At 36.6% G+C, this 18,611-nt stretch overlaps 1 protein-coding gene across 3 annotated transcripts in view; it reads right to left on the bottom strand.

Annotated features, from left to right (window-relative positions):
* Positions 1–18,611, bottom strand: part of FZD3 (frizzled class receptor 3) — a 70,336-nt gene that overhangs the window by 11,984 nt on the left and 39,741 nt on the right. For all 3 annotated transcript variants that reach the window (XM_011983899.1, XM_011983897.1, XM_011983898.1), the window contains one exon: positions 975–1,123. In XM_011983899.1, coding sequence (XP_011839289.1) covers positions 975–1,123 — 149 coding nt within the window. The remainder of the gene's footprint in view (positions 1–974; positions 1,124–18,611) is intronic.

Genomic DNA, 18,611 nt, shown 5'->3' with positions numbered 1-18,611 from the left:
ACTTTATTAGTGAGGCAGAAACTAAAGTAACTTCAAATTGTATCATATGAGAAAATGACATTAACCAATACTAGGCACATTCTACATACAATTTTAAAATATTTACAGACTACCCCACAAAAAAATCATTCTTTCATGGATCCTAGGTTAAGTAAAATCATAAGAAATATACAATCCACTAACTCAGAGTTTGTGATAACTCAGATAGAGATACCTATGAGACTTAAAACTAAGTAGAGTCTGAAATCATTTGTTCCACTGTGAAAACTGAAGGGTGTTGTTTTGTTTTACAAACTAAGGTACAAACATTTAAAGATTCCTTAAATATGCCCTCAAATCACACTGTAATATGCAGTATGGCCAACTATGAATTAAACAACCTCTAACACATTTCAATTAATCTACTAATATCATTTTTCTATTTGGCTTTAACATGTACTATATTATAATGGAATAAGAATATTTCTTTATGTCACTTTTGGTACACTTGGAAGAATGATGGACAACTGGAGACAGAAGTTTATCTAGCTCTTATCAGTAAATACCTGTGTGACTTTGGCCAAGCACTTAACCACGATCTTGGTTTTCTCATTTGTAAAAGAGAGATAAGAATATATGTCAACCTTCAAAGGAATATCAGGAAGATCGGATAAGAATGTAGAGAAAAGCATTAATTTGCTTTTAAGAAAATTACAATTTGAATTTTTTTCACAAAGATTGGACTTCCTTCAAGTACTCTGAATTAGTACAGGAGGCTTGGTCATCTTCGGGACTACTTGGCCATCTTCTCAAAATAAGTTTTTAGTTTTAAATTAAGACATGCTACTATGCCAATCATAACTGGATACTGCTGAAAATGTTATAGTCTTGTTTGAATAATTCTCCAAATCCAAATCATTTTAACACAAGCAACACAAAAAAAAATTACGTAAATGTGAGGTTTGTGAACACTGTGATAATTTATTTCAACTTACTCTTTTTTCCTACGACCATGAAAAAAACTGGCCCATTCAAAGCATGTCTTTTTGCTTCCAACCCAAAATACAGAGGGAATGCCAACTATGAGAGCCATCAAGTATTTCATCAGAAAGAGAATCAAGTCTGGACGACTCATTTGAGTAACCTGGAAGAACAGAAAAAAAAGCATCTTAAATATATAAAAATAACTTTCTATTAAAGGCCATTATGAAATCTTTTTCTTCTTTTTCTTTTCTTTTTTTTTTTTTTTGAGACTGAGTTTTGCTCTTGTCACCTAGGCTAGAGTGCAATGGTGTGATCTTGGCTCACTGCAACCTCTGCCTCCCACGTTCAAGCAATTCTCCTGCCTCAGCCTCACAAGTAACTAGGATTACAGGCATGTGCTAACATGCCCAGGTAATTTTTGCATTTTTAGTAGAGAGGGGGTTTCACCATGTCGGTCAGGCTGCAGGTGATCTGCTGCCTCAGCCTCCCAAAGTGCTGGGATTACAGGCATGAGCCACTGCACCCGGCCCAAAATCTTTTAAATAAAGTAAGAGTAAAATAATTCTACAAATTTGATGTTCTCACTTATAAGGTTTTATAGGTAATTTTCTTATTATGTGGAAAAAACACACTCCTGAAAATTTGACAATAAATTTATACTCTATACATTGAGACATATCTATCTATCTAGATAGATATGATGATAGACATTTGGCTGACATTAGTCATCTTCTAAAATACGAAAGAATGAAGAGCATTTGTACAATGGCGGGGGAAGGGTGGTGGTGATGTAGATGAACTTTTTAAAAGAGTAATGTGAAAATAAGATGCAATAAAAGGAAAAGACTGATAGTTTTGACTATTAAAAATTTAAAACTTCTATAGAACAAAAAGCCTTAAATCAAATCAATAGAATAATGACTAACTAGAAATATCAATTGTATTATCAATCAATAAAGCAAACCTAAGGAAAAGAAAATGAAGAATAGACTGGGTGTGGTGGCTGTAATCCCAGCACTTTGGGAGGCTGAGGCAGGCAGATCACCTGAGGTCAGGGGTTCAAGACCAGCCTGGCCAACATGGCGAAACCCCATTTCTATTAAAAATACAAAAATTAGCCGGGCGTGGTAGCAGGCACCTGTATTCCCAGGTACTCGGGAGGCTGAGACAGGAGAATCAGTTGAACCGGGGAGGTGGAGGTTGCAGTGAGTCAAGATTGTGCTACTGTGCACTCCAGCTTGGACAACAGAGTAAGACTCTGTCTCCAAAAAAAAAAAAAAAAAAAAAAAGATAAAAGAAGAAATAAAGTATTTGTTAAGACAAAAAATAGCAGAATAACCCAAAGTTGGTTACTGAAAAAGGAACAGGCCAGACTCCAGTCTAATCAAAACAACAAAGGGAAGAAAACAGCAAATACACAGACACAGAAACGATAATAAACAGATGCAAATAGAGAAAAATTAAATAATCTTAAAAAGACTACTTTGCTCAATTCCATGCAAACAGACTTGAAAACCAATGGAAACAAATGATAGGAAAATGTAATTTAACAAAATTGACTCCAGAGGAAATAAAAAAATTTAAACAGATATATTATAGAAGAAATAAAGTTGTCAAAGAGCCACCTCCTCTCAGAAAGCACTAGACCCATGAGTTTCATAGGAAAATGCTAATAAACCATTAAAGAACACATAATTTCAAATTGTCTGAAAACACACAAAAAGAAAGCTATTAAAATTATTGATATAAAGCAAGAATAAAATCGTACTTAAAAAAGGCTCCATAAAGAAACTATTTATTTCTCATTTAGGAATTTGTATGCAAACAGAATTCAACAGCAAATTAAAAGAATAGGCCAGGACCAAACAGGGGAATGCAAGCATGGTTCAATATCAGTAAATTTATTTATAAATTCAACATATTATTAGATCAAAGGGAAAATATATGATCATCTTCATAAATGCCACAAAGGTATTTGATAAAAGTATTCACTCTTGATTTTTAAGAACTATAATAAAATACAAATAGATGGAGTCCTTAAAGACGCTATATATCTATATCACAATCCAAAAGCAAACATCATGCTTAATAGAAACACCAAAAGTCACCAGAAATATTTTCATTAAAATATGGGATACAAGAAGAGTATCTACTGCCACCACTCTTAGTTAACCATTTCAACAGCTCTAGACTGCAATTAGATAAAAGAAATAAAGGTTATAAAAACTAGAAAGGAGGAGGCAATGTGATCGTTATTTATAAATAATATAATTTTATACCTGGAAAAACTAAGAGAATAAAGTAAAAACTATTATAAATTATAAGCGGGGTGGCTAGGTATGAAATAAAATACACAAATAACTTTCACATATATAAATACCAATTAGTAGATATAAGAAAGAAAATTTTTCATTTACCATTGTTATGGGCTAAACTGTCTCCTCTATCCAAATTCATATGTTGAAGCCCTAACTCCCAGTACTTCAGAATGTGACTGTATTTGGAGGTGGGGCCTTCAAAGAGGGAATTAAGGTTATGTGGGTAGATCCTAACCCAATCTGGCTGATATCCTTATAAGGGGAGGAAATTTGGACATAAAGACACCAGGGATGTGTACACACAGAGAAAGACCATGTGAGGACACAGCAAGCAGGCTCCCGTCTACAAGCCAAGGAGAGAGACTTGAGAGGAAACCAAACCTGCCAGCACCTTCATCTTGGACTTGCAGCTTCTAGAACTGTGAGAAAATTAGTTTCTGTTGTTTAAGCTACCCAGTCTGTGGTCTCTCATTATGGTAGCCCTAGCATACTAATACAAACTATAACAAAAGAGACAAAACACCTAAGAATAAATTTAATACGAAAAATGATCTATTTGAAGATGTTTTAAAACACACCCCACTTCAAACATGTTTTTAGTTAGAAATAATTTATCATAAGAAAGGAGATTCTCCTTGATTTAGTTATCAAATTCCAAAATTCCAATAAAAATACCAAGAGTTATATGAGAATTAGACAAGTTGATTTTAAAGTTTATAGGGAAAAACAAACAAGAACAAACAGGAAAGTCCCGAAAGAGAAGAAAAATACATCATTAAGCTATAATAATTAAAGCTCTGTAATTATGGAATACAGTGTTTAATATAAGCAGTACTTAAGTGAGTGACATTTCAAACCATTCAGAAAAAATATGTTTATTCAATAAATGGATTCTGGACACGCTTCTAGAAAAAAACAGCTGTGAAGTCATACCATATTTCATACCTAGATGAATTTCTAAAAGATCAAAACTTCAGGCCAGGCGCAGTGGCTCAGGCCTGTAATCCCAGCACTTAGGGAGGCTGAGGCAGGTGGCTCGCTTGAGCCCAGGAGGCAGAGGCTGCATGGCGCCACTGCACTCCAGCCCGGGCAACACGGCAAGATCCCATCTCAAAGGAAATAAATAATTAAATAAAAACAAAAAAACAAAAATTCAAACGTAAGAAAAAAATTAACAACAAAAAACCCCATAAAGTTAAAGTTGTAGATGAAAGCTTTTATTTCGGGGAGAGAGATGAGGAGTTACTTTCTAACAATGACACAAAACTTAGAAGCCATCAAAAAGAGACAAGTGAGCCAAGCGCAGTAGCTCCCATCTGTAATCCCAGTGCTTTGGGAGGCCGAGGCAGGCAGATCCCCTCATGTCAGGAGTTCGAGACCAGCCTGACCAATATGGTGAAACCCTGTCTCTACTAAAAATACAAAATTTAGCCAGGTGTGATGGTGGGCGCCTGTAGTCCCAGCTAGTTGGGAGGCTGAGACAGGAGAATTGTTTGAACCTGGGAGGCAGAGGTTGCAGGGAGCTGAGATCATGCCACTGCACTCCAGCCTGGGCGACAGAGCTAGGCTCTGTCTCAAAAAAAAAAAAAAAAAAAAAAAGAAAGAAAGAAACAACTATGCCAGATAAAATCCCACATTTCTGCATGGCCATAACTATTGTTAACAGCAGCCAAAATACAATTAAAAAGCTGATATAAAATTGTTGCAAATTATATGGCAGATAAAAGGGCTAATTTCGTTAATGAATAATAAACTCCTACAACTAAAAAAGCCCATGACCCGAAGAAAAACAGGCAAAATATATCAACAATTTACAGAAAACAAAAGACAGATCTAGAGCTCAGACTCATAGTTAATTATATGCTGGTTCTACTTTTCAACCTATCAAATAGGTAAGATCTGAAAGTCTGACAGTATATTGCATTAGCAAATGTGTGGACGAATACTCTCATATATTGGCGATGGAGAGGTAAATTCATAAACCTCTATAAAAGACTATTTGGCAATATCTATCAAAGTTATGCCCTTTGATTAAGCAACTATTTTAAAAATGTATGCTATATATTCATATATATATGTGAAATGATGTATGTTCAAGTATTGTACATATATCATATACCAATAGTAAAATATTAGAAGCAGTATGATTTATCCACTCAATGGAATACCATGAGGGCGTGAAAAGATACTGAGGAAGAGTTTTCTCTTTTGGTATTGATCTCCAATATATCATTAAATGACAAGAGCAAGGTGGGGAAGTGTGTGTGGGAGCTACCAAGTGAGTAAAAGAAAGAGGGAGCAAAGGAATATACTTGTTTGTACACGCATGAATACCACTGAAAGAGGATATACAAATTCCTTATAAAATTCCAAGTAACCCTTGGAATTTTACTTGGAATTTTATAGAGGGGCACTGGGAAGCTGGGAAGCACAGGCAGTGATAGAAGAGAGACTTTTCCCATATACTTTTGTAGCTTTTGGGTTTCGAACCAGTAAAAACTTTTTTTTTTTTGAGACAGAGTCTTGCTCTGTCGCCCAGGCTGGAGTGCAGTGGCACGATTCTGGCTCACTGCAAGCTCCGCCTCCTAGGTTCATGCCATTCTCCTGCTTCCCAGAGTAGCTGGGACTACAGGCACCCGCCACCATGCCCAGCTAATTTTTTGTATTTTTAGTAGAGATGGATTTTCACCGTGTTAGCCAGGATGGTCTCGATCTCCTGACCATGTGATCCGCCCACCTCAGCCTCCCAAAGTGCTGGGATCACAGGCGTGAGCCACTACGCCCAGCCTCGAACCATTAAAAACTTTTAAGAATAAAAAAACAATTTAAAAAAATATATGTATGAAGATTCTAAATATAAAAATAAGTGCTGGGTGGGGCACTGGGAAACATCCTCACTGTTGGTAAACTGGTATAACCTTACTAGTACACAATCTTGTAAAACTTATAAAAAATTTAAATGTATATTCCATTTGATTCAGCAATTCTATTTTGAGAAATAACATCCTAAAGAAATAACAGGTCAATAATAGGGGATTGTTTAAATAAATTATGGTACATCCAAATTACCAAATAAACAGTCATTCAAAAAAATAATGTAAATGAAAAAAGGAAAATACAGACAGTGGTGTGCTGGTAAAAGTTCAACAACTGGCTCTCTGGGTCAAGGGAAGCCCTGATTTGCAGCATCTGCCAACTTCGATGGTCATTTTCAAGCAACCAGTGTGATATCACTGAACGTGGAGTTGCCTCTTACAGGCCTGAGAGCCAGCTACAGCACACAACTAGGTAGACCGATGTGCCAAATATGATCACCATTTATGTTTCAAAATTATAGTCATGTGTCACTTGACAATAGGGATATGTTCTGAGTGATGCGTCATTAGGCAGTTTTGTCATTGTGCGAATATCAGAGTGTAGTTAGACTAAACCTTGATGGTATAGCCCACTACACACCTAGGCTTTATGGTATAGCCTATTGCTCCTAGGCTACGAACTTGTACAGCAGGTTACTGTACTGAATAGTGCAAACAATTGTATCACAATATTAAATATTTGGGTATCTAAACATAGAAAGGGTAAAATAAAAATACAACATTATAATCTTATGGGAACACCATAGTCCCATATGCGGTCCATGGTTGACTGAAACACTGTTATGTGGTGCATGACTGTAATATCTATAACATTATTTATACATATATTAAATATGACTTTTGGTATGTTTTTTAATATACCAATATGCACTCTTCTGGCCATCTATGACTGTGTAAAAAACTACACCAAAACTTAATGGCTTAAAGCAAGAATTTATTCTCTCTCAGTTCTGTGAATTGACTGGGCTCAGCTGGGTGATTCCCACTTGGGCTCTCACACATAGCTGCAGTCAGATGATGGCTGGGGCTGGAATCATCTGGATGGTAGTCTGAGCTGGACATACCTACAGGATGGCTTCTTCACTCAAATGTCAGCTAGGATGGCTGGAAAAGATGGGAGCTGACTGAGATCTCTCCCTCTCTCTGTGATTGATCTTCTCAATCACCTTTCTTTCTGTTTCCCTCCCTTCATGAAGTCTTTCTACACAGCTTAGGACTAGCCTGGGCTTCCACACATCTTGTGGTCTCAAGATAGTCTGACTTCTTACTAGAGGCTGACCTCTCCCAAAGCAAGCATTCCAGGAGATCTTGGCCAAGTCCTGGGGTCATACAGAATCACTTTTGTTGCATTCTACTCATCAAAGGCAAGTCACAGTGCCAGCACGATTTAAGGAAAGGAACTACTCAAGAGCAACAGATGTGGTTCCCTGGTTGGAGGCAGGGGGCTGCATCTCTCTGAAGAGTAGCTACCATAGTGGTTGCTACATATGGTTGGAATGTTTGTCCCCTCCAAAACTCACGTTGAAACGTAAACCTCAGTGGGGGAATACTGAGGTGGGACCTTTAAGAGGTGTTGGGTCATGAGGGCTCTGCCTCATAAATGGATTAATGGGTTATCACAGGAATAGGACTGGTGGCATTATAAAAGGAGCAAGAGGGACTGAACTAGTACTTTGAACCCTCTCGCTATATAATGCCCTGCATCAACTCAGGACTCTGCAGTTCCCATCAGGAAGAAGACCCTCACCAGATGCGGCCCCTTCAACCTTGGACTTCTTAGCCTCCATAACTGTAAGAAATAAGTTCCTTTTCTTTAAAAATTACCCAGTGTCAGGTATTCTGTTATACTCAACAGAAAACAGACTAGAGACATAGGGATCAAAAAGTATGGAAAAAATGTAAATTGTGGTTATATTGATTTACAGGGGTAAGGGGGCTTTTCCTCTGAGTATGTTTTATCATTTTCTTCCCACATATTTTGGACTTTTTAAAAAGTAGAAAAGACTATATGTGTATAATCAAAATTGACAAAACATTTAACCAGGAAAACTTTTACTGTATTAATGGAATTCCACAAGTTCAAGAGACACAATGTAAATTTATATTATGATAGATATCAACAAATGTTCTACAAATGAATTGCTCTAAGAAATTATCAAAAATTATACTCATATTTAATCTACAGTATATAGGAATATCATAAATATGTAAAGTAAGCTATATAAATAAATGATCAACTAGATAGAAAACACAATAAATTTGTAAATGAATCAATACCTAGGACTTATATTCTGCATACATAAACACATCCTTTCTTGCATTTTCCAATATGTATTATCCAATATGGCATACTACTTCTTAAAGGCAGATATTCACATAATATTAAGGAGGAACACATGAATGTAGTAGATAAAACAGGTTGAAAAGCGTAAAGTACTTAGAACTGTGTTTGACACCTAATAAATATTCAAAAATGTTTTTTAGGAGCACTACTATCCCAGAAGATATTAACAGGTAATCCATATTTTATCCGATTTTATTTTACCACAGAATATCTTAAAAAGATATTGGGTATTATGAGACTCTCCCTCCACCCCTGAGGGATTAGACATTAATATATTCAAGGTCCTGAGAAGTCCTGAAGAACTGTTCATTTTGTTTACCTCAGTGTTTTCTAAGCTGATAGATACATTTTCCCCACTGAAAATTAAGGAGTTGGAATAGGTAAATTCTAAGATTTATTCTAATAGCCTATGAGCCTATTAATCTGGAAAAACTTTATAGGGGAATAAGAGACTAGTTTTGCTACAAAAGTTATTTTCCTTTTCCATTATTAAAAAAATCTATCATATTAGTTAAAATGTACATATAACGATGACTGTATAAATTTTTTTTCTTTTTTGGCTCACAAAAAGAGAAAATCTCATAAAAAAGGAGTGTGGGCCAGGCGCAGTGACTCACACCTGTAATCCCAGCACTTTGGGAGGCCAAGGCGGGCAGATCACTTGAGGTCAGGAGTTCGAGATCAGCCTGGCCAACATGGCAAAACAGCATCTCTACCAAAAATACAAAAATTAGCCAGGTATGGTGGCAGGCGTCTGCAATCCCAGCTAGTCGGGAGGCTGAGGTAGGAGAATTGCTTGAACCTGGGAGGCAGAGGGTGCAGTGAGCCGAGATCACACCACTGCACTCCAGCCTGGGTGATAGAGCAAAACTCTGTCTCAAAAAAACAAACAAACAAAAAACAGTGGAGTGTGGCAAGGGAAAGAATGAGAGCTGGGAAGCAGACTTCAAATCACATTTGCTTATACTCAATAAATGGTGAGAAAACAAGGACTAACTGAAGAAAAATAATTATTTGTAAAGAGGTGACTCACGTAAGTAATATGATGAAGAGGATGAAGGCAAAGAACATAAAAATTAAAACTAATAGAATTGTAATGAAAAAAGATAAAGAGAGCTAATCAGAGTTGATAGCAGAATTAGAACAATTGTGTGATGTGAAGAGCACTGGCCTGAGCAATGTGACATGGGTCCAATCACTTTTTATAAAATAAGAGGCTTGAACTTAATGACTTCAAGGCTGTCTTCAATTCTAGATGACTGATCATGAGTCAGAAAATTATCTGCCCTTGTTGAACTTACACTGTAGAGCAGGGTAAGGGTGCAGTGCTATCAATGTATAGGAACTAAAGAAATCTTACAATTTCAGGTAGCAATAAGAACAAAAACACAAGGTAGGGGATAACATGTGTGGGTGTGGTGTGGTAGTGGATGGGCAAGCTATTTTATTTATTTTTTGAGACCCAGTCTCACTCTGTTGTGCCCAGGATGGAGTGCAATGGCAGGATCTTGGCTCACTGCAACCTCTGCCTCCTGGGTTCAAGCGATTCTCCTGCGCCAGCCTCCCAAGTAGCTGGGAATTACAGGCATGCACCACCATGCCCAGCTAATTTTTGTATTTTTAGTAGAGATGGGGTTTCACCATTTTGGCCAGGCTGGTCTCGAACTCCCTGCCTCAGGTGATCCACCCACCTCGGCCTCCCAAAGTGCTAGGATTAAGGCGTGAGCCACAGCGCCTGGCCAGCAAGCAATTTTAGATCAAAGTGGTCAGTAAAGGCTTCTTCAAGGACATGACATTTAAGTAGGGATTTAGGCAGAAGAAACGGCAATAACAATAATCCCGACAGAACAAGTCTGTTGTCTCTGAAGAATAACAACAAGGCCAGCAAGGCTAAAAGTGAGCATGGATGGAAGAGATGTGGTAGGAGATGAAGTCAAAGAAGGAGGTAGGGGTCAAGTCATATACGGCACTGCAGGGAATAGTATTAAAATAAAAAAAAAAAGGATTTTATTCTAAGAGTAATAGGAAGCCCTGGAGGGTTTTGTACAAACCAGCGACATGATCTCACTTATGTTTTTAAAACTTGTTCTGACTACTGTGTTGAAAACGAACAAAAGTAGAAGCATGAAGATGAATAGGAAGGCCACTGTGAATTACTGAATGACTTGGACTAAGATAGAGGTGGAGGTACAGAAAAGCTGAAGGACTGGATCTGAGATATGTGAGAAAGACAGGGTGCACAGACAGCTCCAAATTTGTGTCTGAACGACGAGTGGACGATGATACCATTTACTGAATGCAGCAGAACTGGGAATGGGATGGGATGCAGGAAGCAGATTTGAGAAAAATTCAGAGCTGTGTTTTAGACATACTAAGTTTGAAATGCTTTATAGACTTTCAAAAGGAAGTGTCATGTAAATAGATATTCTGGAACACAGAAACAAGGTTGGGCTGTATAGTCTAAAACATGGGACTGGATAAGATTACACAGAAAAAGGAGAAGGGAAAGAAAACAGAGATCCTAGGAGAGACACCCTATCTTCCAACTTCTATTCTTTAGCACCTTAAACTGAATTGTCTGTGTAAATTAGAAATATTGTTCACATAACATAAATGCTTGCATAAGAGGGAAGGAGCGCTAAAAACAAAATCAGTAACAGCAACAACCAAAACCTCCAATTAGGCAAGAAGATTTGGAAAACAGCAAGGATGTAACACAGAACATTTTGCATTACAGAGTTCTGGTTAAAGCCAAAATTCCAGAAAAGACAAGTCAGCACCTGCCCATGGCAGGGATACAGTAAGAAAGCAACTCAAACAACACCTGTTTTTTGAACATGCCACAGGCAGAGTGTTGGAGCCAGAGGGCCAAGACACTACGGAAGAACAGCCAAGCTACTGCTATAAAGGAGTGTCCCCTTATAAATGAAGAACAAAGAGGAGGGAGAATACATTATTATCTACTTATAAATCACACAGAGACACAAAAATAGTGGGGTAGTTAGTATGTAAAACAGGCCATATACTAGCTAGAAAGGCAAAGCTCACTAAAGAAAAGTATTTAAATAAAGGAAATGGGATACAGTGTTTAGTTTTTATTTTTTAAAAGCCCTATAATAAACCGAATTTTATTTATTTATTTATTTATTTATTTATTTATTATTTATTTATTTGTTTATTGAAAGGGGCTCACTCTGTCACCCAGGCTGGAATGCAGTGGTGCAATTCTCAGCTCACTGCAACCTCCACCTCCTGGGTTCAAACAATTCTCCTGTCTCAGCCTCCTGAGTAGCGGGGACTACATGCACCCGCCACCACGCCCAGCTAATTTTTCTATTTTTAGTAGACATGAGGTTTCACCATGTTGGCCAGACTGGTCTCAAACTCCTGACCTCAAGTAATCAACCTGTCTTGGCCTCCCAAAGTGCTGGGATTACAAGTGTGAGCCACCACACTTGGCTATAGAATTTTTAAAGAAAAAACTCACAAAACATCTCAGTTCCTTGCATAATTAAAATGGACAAATAAGAAAACTTTCAAGTATTCTTTTTAAGTGTTCCTGAAAACGCTATATTCCTATTGATGTTGTATCACCTTTGCAATTGGAAAAAACTTACCTGATGTATCCCAGCACTTTGGGAGGCTGAGGCAGGTGGATCACCTGAGGTCAGGAGTTCAAGGCCAACCTGACCAATATGGTGAAACCTTGTCTCTAAAAACACAAAAATTAGCCTGGTGTGGTGGTGGGTGCCTGTAATCCCAGATACTCGGAAGGCTGAGGCATGAGAATAGCTTGAACCTGGGAGGCGGAAGTTGCAGTGAGCCGAGATCGTGCCTTTGCACTCCAGCCTGGGCGACAGAGCGAAACTCCATCTCAAAAAAAAAAAAAAAAAAAAAAAAAAAAAATCCCCAAAACTTACCTGATGTATTTCTTTGATCTACCTGGAGAATACCTGGCAAAAAAGGGAGACATCAGCATCTACTTACTGTAAGCCCTGGGTCTTGATGACTGTCCCTGTTCTACAACAGCCTGGCCAACTATAAATAGCCTACATTCACTGTCTTCTGAATCACTGATCTCCACTAACAGTGCTCCGATTTAATCTACAGAATTGCAATAACTCTTTTCAACCATCATATACAAACCATTTACCTGCGTTTTGATTTTTCTATTTAGATACATAATCCACAAAGACTTCGAGGCTTAAATTATTTTTAATTAAATAGAAAAAAACACTACTCATGCTAAGGGTGAAATACCCTGCAAAAAAAGAAAAACACTTAAAGTATTTTATTATTATTATTATTATTATTGTGGCAGCCTAAATTCAATACTTGTTTTTGAGACCTTAGCTTTGAATCAGGTTGGCAGAATCCTTGGCTTCTTTCCCTATCAAGAGGAATCTATACTTTACTAATAGAAGTACATATTGCATTGGGCTTGCTTTTATTTTTTTAAATAAATTCATTACAAAATATTGACTTATATCAAGCCTATGGTCACCTAAAGCCCGCATAAAAATGAGCTATTCATTAGGTTCATACAGAGTCTGTCATACAACTGGTAAGTGACAACAGTTCCTGAATGGAGGTCTTCTGATTCCTGCTTCTGTGTACTTTTTAACTACACTACATTGCTTAGCAACCTTTACTGTTATTATGCTTTGAAAAGTCACTTACTCGCCCTATCAAATATAAAGGCTTATTATGTGATAGCAATTCAGACAATGTAGCCTTGAATAGAACAGCAAAACACATTTCACATATGGGAACTTGATACATGACTAAGGCAGTATTATAGATCAGTGGAGAAAAGATGAACTAGTCAATAAATGTGCACGCAACCTAGATTCCTCACACGCGCAGCTCACAACAGGGTTTGTGCTATGAGAATCTAATGCTGCTGCTTACCTGTCAGGAGGCTCAGGCAGTAATGCAAGTGATGGGGAGTAAATACAGATGAAGCTTTGCTGGCTCACCCACCACTCACTTCCTGCTGTGTGGACCTATACTGGTCCGTCGCCTGGGGGTAGGAGATCCCTGATATAGGGTATAACTATCATATTCCTGAAGACATTTTTATTTTTACTAGGGTTCTCCGTTTTTGTTTTTTTTTTTTTTTTTTAAGAGATGAGACAGAACTAAAAACTAACTGTTCTTTAGTCATAGAATTATCTGATTTCCATGTTTATTTTCTCTTACTAGGCTATGAACTGTAGGGCAGAGGCTGTATTTTACTCACAGTTGCTTCTCCAGCAACTATCAATATGCCAAAATAGTACATATATAATAAATGGTTTTGCACTAATGAATGAATTTTGTAAAAGGGGAAAACAAGTTGTGGTTTAAGGGAGAACAGTTTCTAGATTCATTTAATATTAGACCTAAGAAAAAAACCCTACAGATTATTCAATCCAATCCCTTAAAAATTTTAGAGATGAAGAAAGTTTAAACTTAGTGACTAGCCTACAGACACAAAACTAAAGATCTAGCCAGAACTACATGATGTCTCTCCAAATACTCAAACTTGTGTTTTTTGCATAGGAAGAGGTGTAAAGTGATGTTAAGTCTATAGACTTTGGAATCAGCTCACATCCCAACTCTGTAACTTACTGTATGACTTGGGATAAACTGTATAAATATAAGAGACTCAGTTTTCTCATTTGTAAAACTGAGTACAATATAACTTACTGGGCTAATGTGAGGATTAAATGAGATGACGTGTATAAATTGTTGAGCACAGGACATGACACACAGCATATAACTTAAAAAAACTAGAAGAAACTATGATTATTAAACTATGTTGCTTCTAACTCTACTATTCTCATAAAATACTAAAATTATTTCCTTAAATTGGTATGGTAATGCCTTCAAAGATTACTGGAAATACGTCTTATTCACATGTGTTTATTATAGTGATATGTTAGAATTCATTTTTATTTATTTACTATAGTGACAGCAGTGCTAGATTATATTGAATTATTATTATTTTTTTTTTGGAGACAGTTTCACTCTTGTCGCCCAGGCTGGAGTGCAGCACGTGATCTAGGCTCACTGAAACCTCTGCCTCCCGAGTTCAAGCAATTCTTCTGCCTCGGCCTCCTGGGTAGCTGGGATTACAGGCGCCCCCCAACTACACCCGGCTAATTTTTGTATTTTTAGTAGAGACCAGGTTTCACCATATTGGTCAGGCTGGTCTCGAACTCCTGACCTCAGGTGATCTGCCTGCCTTGGCCTCCCAAAGTGCTGGGATCACAGGCGTGAGCCACCAAGCCCAGCATATATTAAATATTTTTAATACTATTATGCAGTAGAGTAAAAGGATGATCCTCAAAAATAGTAATGAGAATGCAACAATGACAATTTATATGGGACAGAAAAATGTCATAGGTCACCAACCACTGTTATAAAAGAATGATCAAAGATGACATAGAATAATACTTGCTATAGATGAGAGGTCAACAAACTACAGCCTGAAGACCAAATCTGTTACAGTGCCTGTTTCTACAAATAAAACTTTATTGGAATACTTCCTTCCATTTGCTGACTTATTGTCTATGGCTGCTTTTGTACCATAGCAGCAAAGCTGAGTAGTTGTACTATAGCCACAAAGCTGAGTAGCTGCAACAAAAAGCAATGGCCAGCAATGTCTAAAATGTTTATTATCTGATCTTTTACAGACAGTTTGCCATGCCCTACTGTAGATAATGGCAAGTACATTGAATTTTTTCCTAAAAATGTGTAAGCTATTTGCATACCAGGTATTTCTGCAGTTAAGACTTAAACTGAACACACAGGTTATTCTGTTTAATAGAGGCCAGAATAACTTGTATATTTTATCATATTTATCCAAAAGTGTCATTTGAAAGCATTTTACAACCAGTACATAACAGTATTAACGGTTTCTATAAATTTCTATAACAGTCTATGTTTCCTTCTTATCCTATTCTGTAATATTTTCTGGCAAAACAAGAGATATAGAATATTTTTTCAGGGAATTCTCATTCTTTTCCTCTATTACAGAAACTAAATAATTTTGAGGTTTGGCCCTAGGAAGTCATAGGTAGGCAGGATATTTACCAATTTAAAGATTAGTAGCAAAAAAAAAAAAAAAAAGGTTAGTAGTACTACATATTTATAAAAAAGAATTACTCATTGTCTAATGTTGGAAGCGTAAAACATACCCATTTCCCTCATGGTCCTTTCATAAACAATTCTGACTCCTTTTGGAACTGCCTGGTAAAGGGAAAGACTCATCAGAAAATGAAGCTAAAATCATAACAAATTAGATTTAATGTTATTCTGCTATTTTTGTATTTTTCTGAATCAAGACTAGATAAAACAGATGGGATGCCTTGTGTGCTCAGAAGAATAGAAATAATATTTTTTGTTTGTTTTCTATAAAAATAATTTTGCTTTGAGACCAGGTCTCCCTCTGTCACCCAGGCTGGAGTGCAGTGACACGATCTCGGCTCCCTGCAACCTCTGCCCCCTGGGTTCAAGCAATTCTTCTGCCTCAGGCTCCTCAGTAGCTGGGATTATAGGTGTGTCGCCACCACAGCCCAGCTACTACTTGTATTTTTAGTAGAGACAGCGTTTCACCATATTGGTCAGACTGGTATGGAATTCCCAACCTCTCAGGTGATCCACCCTCCTCAGCCTCCCAAAGTGCTGGGATTATAGGCATGAGCCACTGTGCCTGGACTATAAAAATAATTTTTAAAGAATTCTATAAATGGTTATAATGTGAATTTGACAGTCTTGGTTAAGCTGCCTGTATAACACATTTCTGTTGCTGAAATAAAAGTTCTAATGTCAAAATTCCTTGGGACACCCTGCATTAAATTAGATGGATGAAACAGATGAAAAAAATGAAGGAAGGGGCATTTTAGGAAAGGAAGGAAATATGTGCTTTTCAAAATCGGTGTTTAAAAGAAAAAAATTACTCTAGTGCAGAGTATAGGATAATCCTTTTTAAAGCCTCAAGAATTATGTACTTGTAGTAACAGGAGTTAATACTGAAATTTTACTTTGTGCAAAGCACTCTGGTAAGAGGTTTAAATTTCTCATTTAATCTTCATTGCCACCCATGAGGTACATATTACTGTATTTAGCATACTATTTCCTGCATTTTATATGAAGGAATGGTAGCAACAAGTCATAAACCCAGCCTGTCTGATTTTAAAGCCCACATTTTTAATGAATATCATGCTAAATTCAAATTCTTTTCTAGAAATATCAAGAATCTTTGAGAACTGTAACTCTTTCATAGGATACTTTGAAATTCTTAGAAGGCATTAAACAGAGGAAATTATTATTAGACCAAAAAACCCCAAATATCTGTAAAATTACTGATCTGTTATTTTTAAATACACAATATAAAAAAAGTATTCTAGAAATAAACCAGCTTTTAAATTGTGAAATACTACTCTGACTACTCAGACAATGTTTCATAATTAATTCATAATTTAGGCATTCAATACTACTTTTCAAGTATTATTTAATAAACATTAAAAATGAGCCTTCTTGCTAAAAATGGTTGGTATAGTATTTTAAAATCTAGGTAGTGACATCAAAAACAAAGAGAGGCTGAAAGACGGTCATAGCCAAGAGGCGGCCAAGGAGACATGACTACTAAATGTCATCTCCTGGGTGGGATCTTAGAACAGAAATGGGACGTTAGATAAAAACTGAAGAAATTCGAACTGAAGTATGGACTTCAGTTAATAATAATGTATCCCTATTGGTTAGCCAATTACAACAGATGTACCACAGTGATATAAGATGTTAATAACAGGGAAAGCTGGTACAAGGCATATGGGAACTCACTGTATTATCTTCACAATTTTTCTGTCAATCTAAAACTGTGCTAAAACCTAGAATTTTATTTAGAAAACAGAAAAAACAAGCCAGTGAAACTGTTTTCAGCCACAGCACTCATTTTAAAATACTTTACACCCAGCCAATTTTTCTTTAAATTATGAATTTACATTCACGCGATTTGCACTAAACCCAATTGGTATTTTGAAAAAACATGATAAACAACTCACGAACTGATTTTTTCAGATATTTGAAAGTTTCTGTAATATGAGAGATAACTGTAAAGCAATCTTACTGGTTTTTAAGCAAATATATTCAAATATTTTCTCTTTCTAAGTCACCTGAGGAGACTGCTCCATCATTGCTTAAAACATTTAAAAAACTTACTAGGAATTATCATCAGCACCTACTAAGTGTTCTATAAGGCACACTCAATAACAGCAGATCTTTATTCAAGTATGTGGGGTATTACTTCAATATAAAAATTTCACATCACTGGTGCTCAATTCAGAAATCTGTGTAAGATTCCTCTAAAAATAAATTCTGAACAAAAACAAATATTAATATCCTAATATCTGAATATTTAAAAAATCAAAGTACGGCAAATTATTGTATAATTCCATTTATATGAGATATCTAGAATTAAATTCATAGAGACAAAGTAGAATGGTAGTTGACAGGGGATGTGGGGAAGAAGAATGGGGAGTTATTGTTTAATGGGTGCAGAGTCTCACTGATTGATTGGCTGATTTTTATTGAGATAGGGTCTTGCTCTCTCACCTAGGCTGGAGTGCAGTGGTGCAATCACAGCTCTCTGAAGCCTTGACCTCTTGGGCTCAAACTATTCTCCTGCCTCAGCCTCCCAAGTAGCTAGGACTACAGGAGCATGCCAACATGCCTGGCTAATTTTTATATTTTTTGTAGAAATGGGGTCTTAACCGTGTTGCTAAGTCTTCTCAGTTTGAAAAGATGAAAAAGGTACTGCAAATGGATGGTGGTGACGGTTGCACAATGTGAATTTACTTAATGTCACAGAACTGTACACTTAAAAATGATTAAAATGAGAACGTATACATAATGTGTGTGTGTGTGTATAAAACTACAATTAAAAAAATAGGTGGCTGGTCCTCTAGTTTATCTGTAGGCTACAGTTCAGATGGGCTATAGTTTGCATTTCTGTGAAGAACAAAAAGCCAGAGAGAGATTCCCAAACTTCAATAAATAAAGGTTCTCAAAAAAAAAAAAAAAAAAAAAATCATAAAGTTGCTTAAAGCTAAGTTCAGGAGACAG

The sequence above is a fragment of the Mandrillus leucophaeus genome, unplaced genomic scaffold (assembly GCF_000951045.1).
Source record: "Mandrillus leucophaeus isolate KB7577 unplaced genomic scaffold, Mleu.le_1.0 Scaffold256, whole genome shotgun sequence".
NCBI lineage: Eukaryota > Metazoa > Chordata > Mammalia > Primates > Cercopithecidae > Mandrillus > Mandrillus leucophaeus.
Note: the sequence above shows the minus strand (reverse complement) of the source record. Positions and strands in the feature narration are given on the sequence as shown.